Source organism: Hemibagrus wyckioides, linkage group LG07 (assembly GCF_019097595.1).
Source record: "Hemibagrus wyckioides isolate EC202008001 linkage group LG07, SWU_Hwy_1.0, whole genome shotgun sequence".
In the NCBI taxonomy this organism is placed as follows: Eukaryota; Metazoa; Chordata; class Actinopteri; order Siluriformes; family Bagridae; genus Hemibagrus; species Hemibagrus wyckioides.
The window spans coordinates 29,630,926-29,648,820 of record NC_080716.1 but is presented as its reverse complement, the minus strand read 5'-3'; the positions used below and the strand labels follow the sequence as shown (position 1 = coordinate 29,648,820).

Here is a 17,895-nt window from a genome sequence, read left to right as displayed (position 1 = left end):
AGAGAGCCACCGCAAGACATATGGTGAATACTAAAAACAACCAATGGCTACTAGCTCTCAGATTAGCCATCAATTACAGCTATGCTAAAAAAAAAACACCAAACAATAAAAAACACACTGTGTAAAGTTTCTTGATCCAGTTTTGACTCCCCATCTGTGGCATTACTTTGTATGAAAAAAGAGGTTAAGTCTAACAGTCAAAAAAAGCTTACATTTAATTTATAGAAAGCCTGAACATCAGGGTAGATATCAGCCGAACGCAATGACAAAGAATCTGTAGATGATATCGGCTGGAAAAATCTGGAGTGGAGCATTCCTATTAATGAAGTGGCCAGTGAGGGTATGCTCTGAAATCTTATCATACTGAATAATTTGTTTGTCTCCGACTGGCTGTGGAGACTCTAGCTTCAAATGGTCATTTTCAGTTTGGACAGTTTTTGGCTGTAACGAGTTCAATGATGTCAGTGTATTTAAATTTACCCACATTATCAGCAGTTTAAAAGTTAGTTATTGCACATCCATCTTCACACCTCCTCCACTTTTTTACAGCTGAATTTCTACCACTACATGAAAATAGATAATAAACCACATCTGTGACCTGCTCTTTGCTCTCAGGCCTCTAACATGGTCACTGCTCTGTGTGTACAGGACTAATGAGAAGTGTTTGTTTCTGCACAATTATTGATCTTATTTTTAGCACTGAAAGAATAATTAATGGTAATTGGTAAATATTGATCCCTGATTGCACTTGGTATTAGTGTGTATTAGACTGAACCTGCTGTATTGAGATGTTTCCAGGCACAGACCATAATAGTATCAAAAGTATTTCTGGAAATTATAAGGCTTTTGAGTTTATTAAAACCTTTCTGTATACAGAAAACACTGGGTGAAGATCCCAACAATACAGACTCTTAATCTTATAAGATGATTTAAACCCTGTGTTTTAAACACGCTCTACTTCTACTCTTACCTGTTGAACTATCATAGTTACTGAGAGTAGATACACATCAAACTAAACCCTTCTCATAACAGATATGGAGACACTGATCCACCTGAACAGTCCTGCTGAAGTACACACAATGTCCTAATCACACAATAAGATCATCACTCAGGACATTCAGACTGCAGATGAACAACTTTATACCCCACCACTCACTCTAATGAAGACACAAAGAGAACATTTACTCACAGAGCATCACAGAGAGTGGACTGAGCTCCATCCTGTCCCTCTAATGACTGACTGACTGACACAGCAGAGGCGTGTGTTAAAGCCTTACCACTTTACCACTTCCTGTGTTCTCACAGAGAGAGAGAGAGCAAAAGAGAAAAAGAGGAAGGATGGAGATTTGTAAACTAATCAGCCATAACCACCTGCCTAATATTGTGTGTATCCCCCTTGTGGCAGTAAAGCTCTGAACCCTCAAAGCATGAACTCCACAAGACCTATGAAGGTGTTTTGTGGTATCTGGCATCAAGACATTTGCAGCAGATACCAGCAAGTCATATGAGGTCAGGCCTGCATCCAAGAAAACATGAGACATCTATTAAACATGTAGAATGAACTGGCAACTCAAATAGGATCATTACACAAATAATGGACAAATAATGGACTAATCCATTTTTTGAAGGGGGTTATTGGTTTGGAAATGAAAACTTATTTTATCAATGTTGCATGGTTTTGCTAAAATTTTGTTTCACTGAGTGTAATTTAATGTATTACACATATAGGAATTCAATCATAAGAAGAGGCCTTTTAACTACAGGAAATGGGTTTCTATTGCTTTTCCTGATAAGAGGCTGGAAGTTACAACATAGTAAAATGCAGACACACTTTAAGCAGAAATGCATCTCAGAATGGACAAAACATAGAACTTTGAAGTGAATAAACCACAACAGCAGATCGCTCCTGTCAGACAAGAAAAGGAATTCAAGCCCAGATTGGACACAAGCTCATCCAAAGTGACCATTTTAAAATTGGACATCTGGTCAAAGGCACCTTGATTTTTACTACATGATGCATATGGTAGCCACAGAATTTAGCATCAACAACTTAAATGCATGCAACAAGCAAATATGTACAGCTTCACACCTCCTCCCCTTCTTCACTGCTGAACACACAGCACTGAATTAAAAAAAAAGACAACACGAGCTAAACCACAACTGTCACCTTGTCTTGTTCTCACTCTTCTAAATCTGTCATTGCTCTGTGTGTATCAGTGTACAAGACTAATGAGAAGTGTTTATTTCTGTATAATGCTTTGATAGATTTCACACAAATAAGTAAATAATATTAGACAAATTTGATGTTAATGTGTATTAGAATGAATATTGCACTGAGATTCTTCACAGTAAAGACCATAATAGTAACAATAATGTTACTGTGGTTATAAAGTATTTTCTCTGTTTGAAGTTTCACATTTCTTCCTGAATGTGGATGGCCTTGATGTGCTCCTGGGTGTCTCCAGGACAAGGCTTCAGATTCACAACAACCATAACTAGAATAAAGTGTTTCCTGTAGATGGATTAATGATTCTGTGAGACACAACACAGCTCCTATATTTTTAGGTTTTTCTCACATGAATAAAATCACTTGTGATCCTGAGCACCTCAATATATTCTTGTTAAATTTTTTTGAAGAGATAACACAATCTGCTTCATGAGCATTCCCCACTCATAACTTCATTTTATTTAATTAAATCAATTCAAGCCAAGATGCTTTTATTGTCATTTCAACCACATATAGCTGACGCAGTACATAGTGAAATGAAACAACGTTTCTCCAGTACCCTGGTGCTACATACAGTAGACAATAAACAACATATAGTTACTAACAGAAACAACAATACAGAGCTAGGACAGAAGTTTGTCCTGGCTACATAAAGTGTAACGTGCAATCAGGTGCAAACAGTGCAAAGACAAGACATGCAAAAAACAGGAAGTACAAAAAAAAAACCCAGCAACACAAGGCAGGACACATAACGCTGAAAAAATATGCGCAATGAAACAAAGGGGAACAAAGGTGATATGCAAACTTGAGAAACTGTAAAAACCATGTATCTAATTACATATATGTTTGTTAACATATATATAGCAACATGACAATGTGGATTGTGCAAAAATGCAGTAGCAGCAGTTGAAGTAGTGCAGATAAGAAGTAAACTTAGCAGCGGTTGAAACATTATAACAGCGGGTGAAGTAGTGCAAATAAGTTGTAAAACTAAAAAAGTAGTAAAACAATTATGCCTCATATGGACAGTATTCCTGGCATGTGTGACCACTGCAGCTTGTGACCATGAAAATGTTGCTGTGGATGATGAATTATTACTCATACAGTGAATCATGGATTACTATTCAAATGGTGTATTTTATTCTCAATGTGAATAAATAATCCAAACAGTAATAGTATTCCTAATGTATTCCTAATAAAATGGCCAGTGAAGGTATGTTCTAAAATCTTATCAGTCTGAATCGTTGTTTTGTCTCTAACTGACTTAGCTGTGGAGACTCTAGCTTCAAATGCTGATGGAGTTCAATTGATCCCCTTATCAACAGTTAAAAAATAAAAAGTTTGTTGTTATCACACATCTATCTTCACCCCCCCTCCCCCTTTAACAACTAAATTTCCACCACTACATGAAAATAAACCACATCCGCGACCTGCTCTCTGTTCTCAGGCCTCTAACACAGTCACTGCTCTGTGTGTGCAGGACTAACTGTTTGTTTCTACACAATTGTTACTCTTATTTTTAACATGGAAATAAAACTTATTAATAATTAGTTTAAAGTTATTGTGTGATTATTATTTGTTTTAATGTGCTGTGTGTTAGTTTTGTATTAATGTGTATTAGAGTGAACATATTTCCCTGTACATACCATAATAATAACAAAAATGGAAATGTAGGTTATAAGTCATTTCTCAGTAAGTCTTGTTGATGCTAACAATGTTTTGTAAAAAGCTTTCTGTATACAGGAAACAACACCAGAAAACGACCATCAGGTACAGATTTCAATTTAACCCTGTGTTTTAATCTACTTGTACTCTTACCTGTTGAACTATCATAGTTACTGAGAGTAGTTACACATCAAACTAAACCCTTCTCATAACAGATATGGAGACACTGATCCACCTGAGCAGTCATGCTGAAGTACACACAATGTCCTAATCACACAATAAGATCATCACTCAGGACATTCAGACTGCAGATGAACAACTTTATACCCCACCACTCACTCTAATGAAGACACAAAGAGAACATTTACTCACAGAGCATCACAGAGAGTGGACTGAGCTCCATCCTGTCCCTCTAATGACTGACTGACTGACAGAGCAGAGGTGTGTGTTAAAGCCTTACCACTTTACCACTTCCTGTGATCTAGTAGAGAGAGAGAGAGACAGAGACAGAGACAGAGACAGAGACAGAGACAGAGACAGAGACAGAGAGACAGACAAAAAGACCCACCACAATGTCTGGCTATAACCCCTCTTGTATGTAGATATGCAGTTCAATATTCAAACATCTGGGCAGGAGTTTTTTGAATGTCTGGGGATGTGTAAGACAGGGGCAGGAATTTAACATGTGAACAGTCAATTTAGTTCCATAGATGCCATATGGTTATATTGCTGTTACTGGGTACTGGGCAAATAGTTTGATGCTATGGCAATTGTTCACAAAACGTTTATTCACTGAATTTGGGAGGAAATAAATAGGCAGCAAATGTAAACATACCTAAAAAAAAAATTTCTACCACTTAGCGAGTTTGTCCAAGTGGAGTTGCCGTACCTAGCTGTCCAAAAAATCGCGCATGCGCAGTTTAGATCAAGCAGCGGTTCCCCTCCATGCTCGAGTCTCCTGCTTGTAGTCCATGTGATGTTCTGCTCTTGTCAGGACCGTGTTACAGCAAGACAAAAGTCACAACTCATCCAGATAGTTGAAGACACTTAAGGTAAGATCAACTAAGTTCCGATTATAAATGTACTTAGTGTTAGCTTTATATTGTAGACTTCTGGAAGAAAGTATGTCCGGGGGCGGGGCTAGGGGGAAACAGATCCCCAAACAGAGTTGGACACAACACCGGCATTACTTTTGAAAACTGCCACAGCAGAAGAAAATCCTCACAACTGTAACGTTAGCAGAAGAGACTGAACAAGCTTTGTCTAAATAACTAAGCGCTAGGCAACTAACACGTCGAGCTAACAGGTTAGCTAGCTAGCACGTTACAAGCAGGTTAGCTGATGTTATGCTATAAATTTAGTTTCGGTTTCACTTCATAAATATCAAATGTAAACGCAAAGGCTACCGCTAACACAAATTAGCTCGCAGGTAAGCTAACAACGGTATTAAGTTAATGTTCGGGGTGAAATGGTGTGCATTTTTGCTCTACATGAACAGAAAAGTGGAAATTATGTCCTTTTCTCCACAAAAATAAAAAGAATGATGAGGCAGTGCTTGATGATCCAGATGTCAAGACAGATGCATCAGAAAAGGAAGAGAAACAGCAAGAGAAAGTGGACGGAAAGCCAGAGGATTTGTTAGTGGAAGGTTATTAAAGTAAGGGCACAGAACAGGAAGTAAAGTCAGAAGCACCAGACAGTGAGGCTGAAGAGGACACAGGTGAGGAGGAGGACATCCACAAGCAGTAGACCATCAGGTGTGTGATGTTGGAAACATGTTTATCTGTGTGTAAAGCAGTGTAATTACTGTTCATATGGTGGGAGTGTGTAGTCTTATGATTTACATTACTCATAAACTCATGTCATGTCATTGCTCTATCAAGATAAATATTCCTTTAGTGTTTCTTCATCACTACATGTGCTCCATATTGGTTTGTCTTTATCCACAGAGATCAGCTAGTGTAGAGACTTGAAAGTTTTCAAGGACCTTGATGAAGGACAGGAGAAGAATCTTTACAGCAGTCTCGTATGACATTCACCCTTTGGCTTGAGTATTTAAGTATACTGGACTATTCAGTTATAATACTATTCACACACACACACACACACACACACACACACCATCATTCTCTACCGATTCACTTTGTAATTAAATAAACATTAATTAAACATTAAGATTTCCTGAACATTAGTTTTTGTCTCTTTTGTTCTGAGTTGAATGTGCTCCTCTGACAAAATACAGATTTTGTGTAAATATTTATACACTACTAGTCAAAACTTTTAACACACCTTCTTGTTCAATGTTTATTTTCCTCTTCACTGTATTCAGCATTGTATTTTAATCCTGAAGATACTGAAATTGACAGTACAATTATGAAATTATGTAGTCAACAAAAACGTGTTAAATAACCCAGAATATGTTTTTTAATATTTTTGATTCTTTAAAGTAGCCACCTTTTGCTTTGATTGCAGCTTTGTACACTCTTGGCATTCTCTCAGCCAGACTCAGGTAGTCTCCTGGATTGGTTTTCCAACAATCTTGAAAGAATTCTCAGAGGTGTTGAGGACTTGTTGGCTGCTCTTCCTTCACTCTCTGGTCCAACTCATCACAAACCACCTCAGTTGGGTTTAGATCAGGTGAGTGTGGAGCTCAGGTCATCTGATGCAGCAGTTCATCACTCCCTTTCTTGGACAAATACCTCTTATCTAGTGGTATGTTTGTTGTTATTGTCCTACTGAAAAACAAATGATGGCCTCACTAAAAGCAAACCAGATGGGATGGCATGTCACTGCAAAATGCTGTGGTAGCCATGCTGGTTAATTGTGCCCTCAATTTTGACTAAGTCACCAACAGTGTCACCAGCAAATCACCCCCATACCATCACACCTCCTCCCCCATGCTTCACATATTCAGGAATTGTCTGTTCACCCTCTCTACGTCTAACAAAGATATGGTGGTTAGAATCAAAAATCTCAAACTTGGACTCATCAGACTAAAGGAGGGTTCTCCACTGATCTTATGTCCAGACCTTGTGTTTCTTGGCCCAAGCAAGTCTCTTCTGCATGTGGTTCTTCCGAAGTAATAGTTTCTTTGCCATAATACAACCATGATGGACTGACTCCTACAGTCTTCTCTGAACAGTGGAGGTTTAAATATGTCTGCTACTTGATCCCCAAGAAGCATTTATGTGGGCTGTAAACTGAGGTGCTGTATTTCGGCAGTTTCTGAGGCTGGTAATTCTAATAAACTTCTTCTTGGTAGCAGAGGTAGCTCTTGGTCTTCCTTTCCTTGGACTGTCCTCATGAGAGCCAGTTTCATTATAGCATTTGCTGGTTTTGGTGACTGCACTAAGAGGGATACATTCAACGTTCTTGAGATTTTTCAGATTGACTGACCTTCATTTCTTAAAGTAATGATGGACCGTCTTTTCTCTTTATTTAACTGAATCTTTCTTGCCATAACATTTTGTACAGTAGTTGTAGTAGCACTAATAGGGCTATAGACTCTGTACACACCCTCCCTCTTCTCAAGATAACTGATGCTCTAAACACAGTAAGAAGGCAAGAAATGTCACAAATGTATTCATGAAGACACACCTGTGAATTAAAAACCCTGCCAGGTGACTACGCTGTGAATCTGATGAGAGAATGCAATGAGTGTGCCAAGCTGTCAGCTACTTTAGAAAATCTAAAAGTGTTGAACACTGTTTTTGTTTGCTACATAATTCATGTGTTCTTTTATAGTTTGAAGTATTAATATACAATGTTGAAAATAATAAAAATAAAGAAAAATTCACTGAAGGAGAAGGTGTGTCCAAATTCCAAACTTTTAACTGGTACTGTATGCATTATTGTATATGTATGTATACATGTGTGTATATATGTGTGTGTGTGTGTGTGTTTGTGTGTGTGTATTAAATCTCACAGCAAGAGGATTGTTTTTTTTGTTCATTGTTTTATACACACAGTGTCTGTAGAGTTGCTTTGCAAGTACAAATTGAAAGTACATTGAAACAAAAGTGAGTTTTAACTGAATGCAGTGTGAGAATGTTTATTTGGTCCAGAAGCAGTATAACTGACATCTAAAATGAGTCTGAAGTTATAAGCCGTTGGAAAGATGTCCACAATGACCATGGACGTCAACACTGGACAGTCTTATTTTTCGCATCAAGACTGTTAAGACTCTCACTGTAAAAGCTGTTTCTCTGTGTAACTCAGTATGTGGTGGTCAGTGACTAAAAAGTGAAACTAAAATGCCTTTGACTCCCTCTAGTGGTAACTGCTGTATGGTTTTAATCCTGATATTATCCACATAGATTTATACATAATTTATTAAATTATACATTATCACTGAACAACCTTCAGTTTAATAATCACTTAAACAACATTCATTTCAATTAGATGTCACTTTATAATATTCTCTGTTCTTTACTTTAAACATCAATAGTAACGCACTGTAAACATGACAGTTTCAGACATCCACCGATCTCTATTTTATAAAGATGTGTCTCGGGTGCTCTGTATCTCTAGGTATCAGGTGGAAAGTGATTATTTTATTTTATTATAAACTTCTTTAAATAGAGATGCTAAGCTTGTCCTGCACACAGCCGCTAGATGGCGCTGTGACCTCGTGCAATGCTGCCGGTAGCGGCATATGCATTAAATAAATTTATTTTTAAACTTAAATATATTTAATTTTAATGAATTAAATTTAATAACACAGTATTTTGTAGTTGCATTGTTTAAGGACATTTCATGATTTCTTTATCTTTCCTTCGTTATTTCTTCTTGTCTTTATACAATAAATAATGTCTTAATGGAAATCATACTCCGGACTCAGAATGTCACTTATGGACTAATTATCCAGTATCCACTCATCCATTACTTATACAGATGGGATTCAGCCTCCAGAGCCCTCACTCCATGTTTTTTTTCTAGCAGTCTAAACACCCTAAAAATTTAACTTTTGTAGATTCCTGGTTTAATCACAGCAAACCCTTATGAGTGATCATCAGGACTAACTAAGGTCTAGGAACACCAGAGTAAATTCATCACATGAATTTGTTTCCTCTTGCTGATTTTTTTCTGTCAGCTACATGACTTAAAAACATAGAAGCATTATGATGATTATGCAATCAAGAAGTACAAGAAGGAGCAGCTGCTCCCCCAAGTCCACCAGAACATTCAGCCTCAGAGCAACAGCATTAGAGGAGTGCTCAATAATTTCCCAGAGAACTACAAGGACAATAACAAGTTAAGATAAAACCTGTTCTTCATACCATATAAGGAAATGTGGGCGTGTCTTCAAATCCATATATTGATAATTAGAATAATGTTCTTCCAGCTCATGTACACTGATTTACTTTCAGAGATTTTGTGAATGCATAATATCTGTATTCCATTTCCAATGCTTTATTAAAATAGGTATTGTGCATGCATAAAACTTTAATACAAACATTATTTAAGCTACAAACAAAGTCATATCAGGACATTTATGAACACAGTGAGATGAGTTACAAAGCATCAGGTCATTTGTAAAGACAAAAATATGAACAATTAAAATTTTGAAAAAGCAAGTGTGTGTGTGTGTACAAGCAGAACAACAGATCATATGACATCATCACTGATCCAGGACTGCATACAGCAGAATCAAATAAAAGTAAATAATTCTTCATCTCAGTTAACTTTACTTTCATCTTAATTCGTTCATCAGTGAAGTTTTGTACATCAACAAGAAGTAGACTCTACTGCTGTGTACAGGAAGTGGATGAGTAGACTCTACTGCTGTGTACAGGAAGTGGATGAGTAGACTCTACTGCTGTGTACAGGAAGGGGATGAGTAGACTCTACTGCTGTGTACAGGAAGGGGATGAGTAGACTCTACTGCTGTGTACAGGAAGGGGATGAGTAGACTCTACTGCTGTGTACAGGAAGGGGATGAGTAGACTGTACTTTCTGAGGAAGATCAGATGCTTTAATGTTTGCAGTAAGATGTTGGAGATCTTCTACCAGTCTGATGTTGTGAGTGCTGTCTTCTTTGCAGCATTATGCTGGGGAGGCAGCATTAGAGCCGGAGAAGCAAGGAAGCTGAACACACTGATAAAGAAGACTGGCTCTGTACTGGGATGCTCCCTCAACTGTTTTGATTTGATCGTGGAAAAGAAGACACTAAACAAACTAATGTCCATCCTGGACAATGCATCACATCCCCTCCATGACTTATTGGTCAAACAGCTGCAGCAAGGACCGGTACAGGAGAATAGTTCATCACTGTACCAGGATGTTATTGTGTCTGTTCCTTAAATAAGTGCATTGGGCTTCTGTTGGTGGGATTCTGTTTACTGCACTGCTGCTAATCACTATATAATTACACTGATGCAGATTATTGTGGCTTATTGTCATATCTACCTTGCTACATATCTCTTGTTACTACTTGCACTGATGTATGCAATTATTTTAATTTATAATATTATATAGACAATATAGCAAATATAGAATATTTTATTCCTCTTGATCATTTCTTATAATATTAAACATATATTATTCTTTTTCTGCAGCTATAATGTGTAAATTAATGTGTAAAATCTATCTATCTATCTATCTATCTATCTATCTATCTATCTATCTATCTATCTATCTATAGGTTTTCCTTCTATCTGTTTGATAACTGTAGCTTCATCAGAACAGACACATGGCTCACTGCAGAGAGAAAGAAAGAGACAATAAATACATTCATAAATACATTTCTCCTGATATTGCTGTCACTGATGTTAGAAACTAGTTAACTTGTGGAATCAGTGACCGAGGAAACAAATCAGTTATTCAGGTAATTTTCTGTGTCAGTATTTTGTTTATAGTTAACTCTGCCATAACTGTCCAAGTAGACTGGGATGATGGAAAATTATCTAGACAGCTTCCAAACAAACATGGATGAACTCTTACAGATTCTGTGAGCTGGGTTTTGTGTACATGGATACTGTAACTGCTAGATAACAAAATCTACTTAAGGCACCTTTTTAAAATCTTTCTTACTCCATGGTGTTTGGTTTGTCTTTTAAGATTTATGCTGTAAATGTCATTAGTCTTACCTCCATGTTGCGCTTTAGCTCTGTGTAGACAGTATCATCAGTCACACTGGCCTTTTCTAGTGGAAATCAGATATCATGAATTAATCTCCTGAAATATTTCAACTTCAGTCCAATTTAAATTATTACACAGAAAATGATCTAGATATGAAATCATACATAACTAAAATACATTAATTTAACATTTATGGAAGGAGTCTCCAGTGTTAGCACTGTGACATTTTCTGACATGGGAAAATTTTCATGACAGAGGACTTTATGCTCGGTAACAGGAGAGATAACAGATTTTGTATTATTCACTTTAAGAGAAAAAAGTCTGGTGAGGGAATGACTGTTTATACTGTATGTGCTGTAACACAAATGATAACAGGATCTAAATTTCCATAACTCATCAACATATACATCAGTCATTATCAGTCTCTTGCCAAAACTACACTGACACCTAGCTGCTTTTTTAGAGTAGATCTTCATTTATCATTCAGCATGTGGTATCTTAACAGTGTGTGATAAGTTTTTAATGATTAGTGATAGAATACATATAGAATAGTGCTAGAACTGACTCGTCTGATCTAAATTGTAGCTTATCAGATGCTTGGATGCAGATTGTTAATATAACAAATGATTAAATGTGCTGAAGACAGAATTGTTATTTGCTTATTTTGTTTTTAAATGTAACCATGAAATGTCCCAGCATTAAAAACACTATACCATTGTTCCTGTTTGCCTTCTTTTTCTTTGAGACCTGTTTTAGTCTCTACAAGACACTTCTGTACTTTACTGTATAGAGTTAATCTATAGTTAAATCTCCTAATGTAAGAGGAAATGTCTGGAATGAAATAAAGTTACCTTTTCCACTCCTGCACAACTCATTGGCATAGATAGTCACATCATCCACATTGGCATAGATAGCACTTTCTACAGAAAACAATTTAAAGAAGTCCTCAGAACAATACAAAAAAAAAAAAACTAAAAAGATTTTAGAAGAACGAATGTAGATATAAACAGTCATTGAGACAGTGTCTGACCAGCCTGAAGTGGTGTGTGTCCTGAATGAGAGTCTTCAGCTCCTGACCGGATCTGATTCTGATCTGATGTCTGATTGGTTTTCTGCTGCTTTTCTACAGAGAGAGAGATTCTACATCTGAACATTGTGTAAATAGTGACCAAAACATTTTATATTTCTATTTTACACAGGCCTGATTACAGCATAATAAACAGAGTGTGTACAAAAGGTCACCTATACAATAGAAATAAAAAAACAAAAAACAAATATTAATTATGAATGCAATAACAATATGTGTAACATGATATATAGGATTTAAATATAGGATATCTTTGGATTTAAATAGTATTCAAAACTATTCGATTTTTTTGTTAGAAATTTATATTTTCATTACACTGAATTTGCTCTTAACTTGCATTAGCACTTCAGTCATATTATTTTGCTTTTTCTTAAAATAGAATTTTGCTCTAAATATCACTTTATAGCATGTTATGTGTTTATAAAAATATTGATGTGTAATATGACTATGTAGTATTTGTTACATTACAGTTAATATTTCTATATTTAGTATGTGTAAATAATTATTATTTACTTCAGAGTCTACACTGTATTTAAACTGTTTCTTGCACTGTAATCAGGATGATATCTCACAGAATAATATTGACTTTATTCCTTTATAATAATGAAATATTCCAAATAAGATCTTTTCATCAACACTTTTAGTTATGAATTCATCAAGAAAACCTTTAGTTATTGTCCATGATTATGTAATGCATCAAAACGGGGGGAATGGCCATCGGGAGCACCGGGACATTTCCCGGTGGCCTGGCGGTCATTCTGGCCTGCCGCCTTGCAGCAATCACCTTGACTTGAAGTGGCGCCACGCAGACCGAGCTAGTATATAACGTCAAAGTACCGCGAGAGTGACTTAAGAGTGTGCACTTGAATATGCTCTAGAATAACAGTTAATGGCTGCAAAATTAATATAAGTATAGATTACTGAACGTGTTTATTTCCTATTACAGAGCAACAAGATGTGCAGAGAGAGAGAGGGAGAGATTCAGGGAAAGATGAAAGAGACAGTGAAAGTCTCTGATAATCTATTTGATTATTTTGCCCGTCCTTAGTCCACAGATTTTGATTCATTTACTAGTGCTAATCACTTATTGTTTACTCTTACTGGTCTGTTTTTATTCCACTGAGTGAACATTGTTATCTGGTACACTGTCGTAGGTTTTGTTAAGTTTGTGTTTGTGTTTCTGATACTTTTGATATACCGTACATGATCACTGGAAATACATAATATATATATATATATATGTGTATTTCTTTTTATCCCTTTTTTAAAAGTGTAAGCCAATTTTATATTTGTGGTGTGGTAGTATAGATGATGTATTCCTAGTGAGATTTTGAGGGTTCATTTAAGCCTATTTATTCATTTATAATTGGTCTGGTACCTGTTACATCAACTAATAGGGTTAGCCTACAAGATTAACAGTCTGGTGGATTACATGAATAGGGTGGCCGTGATGGCAGCAACAAAGGTAGCCTGGGATTGAGTCAAATTCCTGGCCTGAATTATTGTCCCAGTCTGCCACTGCATCAAAATGTGCTTTATTTTTTAGAACTTCTGGTTATATTCTACATAAAACAGCTAAAGCAGTTATTAGACCTTTTTTTCTTTTGCAGGACCACAGCAGGATCACTAAGATCAGTAAAGCGATGAAAAAAAATCCCAAACCCACAACCAGTCCTACTGTTAAACCACTGGATCTATGACCTGAGATGGAGGAGAGAAAAAGAGCAGAATATCACCAATTAAACATAGAATATCTGTTATTGAAAAGAAAATAAAAATACATTTTCAAATGATTTCTCACGTGTGACTGAGATCCAGCTTTTGGGTGACTCTCCTCTCTCTGGGTGTTTACAGTGGTAGAAACCTTCATCTGACTTTGAGACAGTTTGGATGATCATCTCTCCTGTAGTCTGGTTCTGGAGAACTGATCCATCTTTATAGAAATCAGCTCGGAGGTTTGAGGGGTTTGGGTTGTGATATAAACAGCGTAGAGTCAGAGGATGTCCCTCAGTCACAGGATGGACAGGACTCTCCAGGATCACATCACCATCTAGAACACAGAAAATCACAAACAAGGAAATCCACACACTATGATGTGTCTGTAGATAATAAATAAAAGTGCTCTAATTTATCTGTATATAACTTAAAACCCTCTAAACCTGTGGAGTCTGCAGGTATTTAATTCAAGTCTGCAGAAAACTGCATACACTAGCTCATGAGAAAACATTCAACTGAATTATGAATATATCAGGATAGATATATATGAATATTGAATAATGATTTGATTCCATGCACATTTACTGGTACTAGTTAAACTGGTATCTACTACTAGCATACATGTATTCATACTCAGAACATTTTTCTTTTCCTTTAACATTACACACACTACATGAAGACTCACCATGCACTGTGATGTGGACAGGATTACTGTTTTCTCCAGATTCAGACTCACACCAGTAAACTCCAGTGTAGGATGTGGAGAGGAAGCTGATGTTACATGTAGATCCTGTAACTGATCCCCAGTGTGAACAATCTAACACTCTCTCACTGTGTGTGTATCGTCTCACTGTCCATCCAGTAGAGTTACTCTGGTCCTCACAGCTAAGTGAAAGAGAGTCTTTAGTAAAGTGTTGAGTCCTGCTGGGTTTGATGATCAGAGAGACTGGAGGAGATTCACCTTAAAAACAGAAAAGAGCCATATAAATAAAAAAGATAAAAAGGAAACTTGCAATATAATGAGGCAGACCACGATGAAATGACTAAGAGATAAGCAGGATAAGTGCATTATTTATAACAGCAAAATATTTGTTCAAAATGATTCGTCTATTAGAGCAGTGCCATGGTTTGAAGTAGTGGGATACAATGGCATAATCTGTATCAGAAAAAATTCTCAATAACAAGGGGTGGAGACATCAAAAAATTCAGGAGAACACAAGGAAAATCATGAAAATTATCCTCTACCAGAACTTAGGGCTCTTTAACTACCTTATACATATGAACAAATAAATGTTGCATTAATCTGATCTTACATTCACACTTTTATATTCTACACTTTAAGGTCTCTGGGTGGTCCAGCAGCAGGATCCTGCACTCTCTTTCCCACGGCCTGGGTTCGATTCCTGGGCAGGGCACCAGCCCAGCCACTAAAGAGTTGACTCTCAGTGCCAGTCCCAAGCCTGGATAAAAATGGGAGGGTTGCGACAGGAAGGGCATCTGGTGTAAAACCTGTGCCAAATCATGCAGATCGAATGATCTGCTACAAAATGTCGGACGCTGCAATTGCGTGGGACTAATGCTAGGTTAATATATATATTTTACACTTTAACAGTTAATTTTCCTCACCAGTGATCCATAGTGGCTGTGGATTGCTGTACTGTGAGTGAAGGGCTGGTTCTCCTCTCTCTCCTCTGCACATATAAACTCCTGTGTGTTTAAGAGCAGCAGGACTGAGAGTGTAGTTGCCTCCAGATCCTCTGCTGCTGTCTGAGAGGAGCTCCACATACACGCTATAGCCACCATTATTATTTATTCCAGTTAAGCCGTCTCTGTAGGGAACAACTGTGTACCAGCTGAATGTCCAGTCTGTAGAGGAGTCTGTAACCTCACAGCTTAGAGTCACTGAGTCTCCTTCAGTCAGCCAGCTCTGTGGAGATACACTCAGTACTGCTTGTGGTCTCTCTGTTACACAGGAAATACAATTATTATTTTTTATTTGTTTTTATTCAATACACAGGTTTTTATGAATATCTAAATGTACAATATCATTTGTATCCAGAAATCCTCACACTCACCTATTACAGTCAGTGTAACTATAATCTGTCAGCAGTCATTTTACAATTTTATACAGCCCTGTTAAACTACAAAAGACCAACTAAGAACTGAGTAATAATTACAAAGTTATAGCTTTACATCTATTTTTAATTTTTTTTAAATAAAATTTTTAGTTTTTAAGTTTTTAAATATTTGCATTGGATCTCACATGCCACAAATGACAAATTCATTTAAATATAAGTTTTTCAAGATTATGTTGAACATTTTGGAACAAAAATGAACTAAAATATTTTTTCTTTCCTCTACTACCAAACCTGTGTTGAAAAGACAAAAAAATCATGATATACCTTTCACTGTAATCTTGACAGGATCACTGAATTCTGTGGAATAGTAGTAGCCAAAGAAATAGTAGGTGTAGTAGTTTCTCCTGTCTGCTCGACACTGGTACTCTGTTTCTCCTGCATTATCGACTGTCACTTTAAGTGTGTTTTCTTGTTCACTGTGCAGGTTCCATAATCGCTGATTATTTTTGTTCCACTGAAACCCCCATCCAGTCCCCTGCTGCAGCTCACAGCTCAGAGTGACGGTGTCTCCAGTGTAGACGAAGCTCTGAGGATTCACTCTCACAGTCGGTTTGGGTTTTGCTGTTGGTATGAAATGAACATTTCAGAGTTGCATTTTACTTTATAAATAAGCAGTAGATTCACTGTGTCTAACAGATGCTTTGTGTCTAAAACAAACATTTATATTTAACATTTGATATAAGATGTTACAGTTGTATGGTTGTATCTATAAAAATTCAGTATGTATACTACCAGTCAAAAGTCACACCTTTTAATTCAATGTTTTTTGTTTAGGGATTTATTTTCTACATTCTAGACCAATACTGGAGATTTCAAAACTATGAAATAATGACTATGAAATATGACTTAAGTAATACATATGTAATGACAACAAAAAACAGTCAGTTGTTATTTTAAGACACGAAGGTCAGGAGTTCTGGAATAGTTCTTGCAAGAACAGTATTGTCAAGTGCATTTGCAAAACCCATCAAGCACCATGATGAAACTGGCTCACATGAAGACCATCCCAGGAAAACAAGACCAAAATTTACCTCTGCTGCACAGAGGGGAAGTTCATTTAGAGTTACCAGCCTCAGAAATCACCAATTAACAGCACCTCAACCGTTATGACGACTTTACAGAGCGTCGGTAGCAGACATATCTCAATATCAACTGTTCAAAGGACATTATTGTGTATTTTGGCCGCCTTCAGCATTGTTTTAGAATGTAGAAAGAAATAAACATCAAGAAAGACCATGGAATTAGAAGATGTGTCCAAACTTTTGACTGGTAGTGTATATATATGCATTGTATTAAAAAATGAGCAAAGAAATGACGGTGAAGCCTTGACTTTACACTTTGGAGTTTTTCATCTTAAAGTCACAGAAAAGACACACAGTTGATAGTTCATTATTTATCTTCCTTTAGAGGGTCACTGCACATGTCAGTTGAAATATTGCAAATGTTTTTTTTTTTCATTTAGGTAATACTATAAATATACTAATTAATGTATATCTGTGTGGACTAGAAAAATTCTAGAAAACAGCCAAACAGGCTTTAACATGTCTGATTTCTAATAGGTTACTTTCTAATCTTGCTTTGTTGTGTACCGAACCACTTTATGAGAAAGACAGGGATAAATGCAGGTGTGGCATCACCATCTGTTTCACCCTCAGCAAACCGCCAGAGAGAGCCTTTGCCCGAATATTGAGCGGCTTGACCCTCACAATCACTTCGGGGTTCACAGACTTTATAAGCCATGCTCACACTACTATCATTGTGAAGTATTGTTAGTTATTGCTGCAATTCCAAGCCATTGATTATCATTTGCTCTCTGTGTTATTGAGCTTGTTTCTGTGCATTACCGTTGCTGAGTTTGGATATTATTTGGTACTGTTTTTTGGATTGTTTTTGTTTACCATGCTGACTGTCTTTCTGGTATTTACGATTGTGATTTCTTACTTGCTTATTCTTCTGCGGATTTACTAATAAATATCTGCATG

The 17,895-nt window shown here is 36.7% G+C and overlaps 1 protein-coding gene across 1 annotated transcript in view; it reads right to left on the bottom strand.

The window, feature by feature from the left end:
* Nucleotides 1–17,895, bottom strand: part of LOC131356298 (Fc receptor-like protein 5) — a 42,248-nt gene that overhangs the window by 12,429 nt on the left and 11,924 nt on the right. Inside the window, exons 4-6 of the mRNA XM_058395199.1 lie at nt 15,402–15,737; nt 14,461–14,736; nt 13,861–14,109 (exon numbers count right to left, since the gene is read on the bottom strand). Of these exons, the coding sequence (XP_058251182.1) occupies nt 13,861–14,109; nt 14,461–14,736; nt 15,402–15,737 (861 nt within the window). The remainder of the gene's footprint in view (nt 1–13,860; nt 14,110–14,460; nt 14,737–15,401; nt 15,738–17,895) is intronic.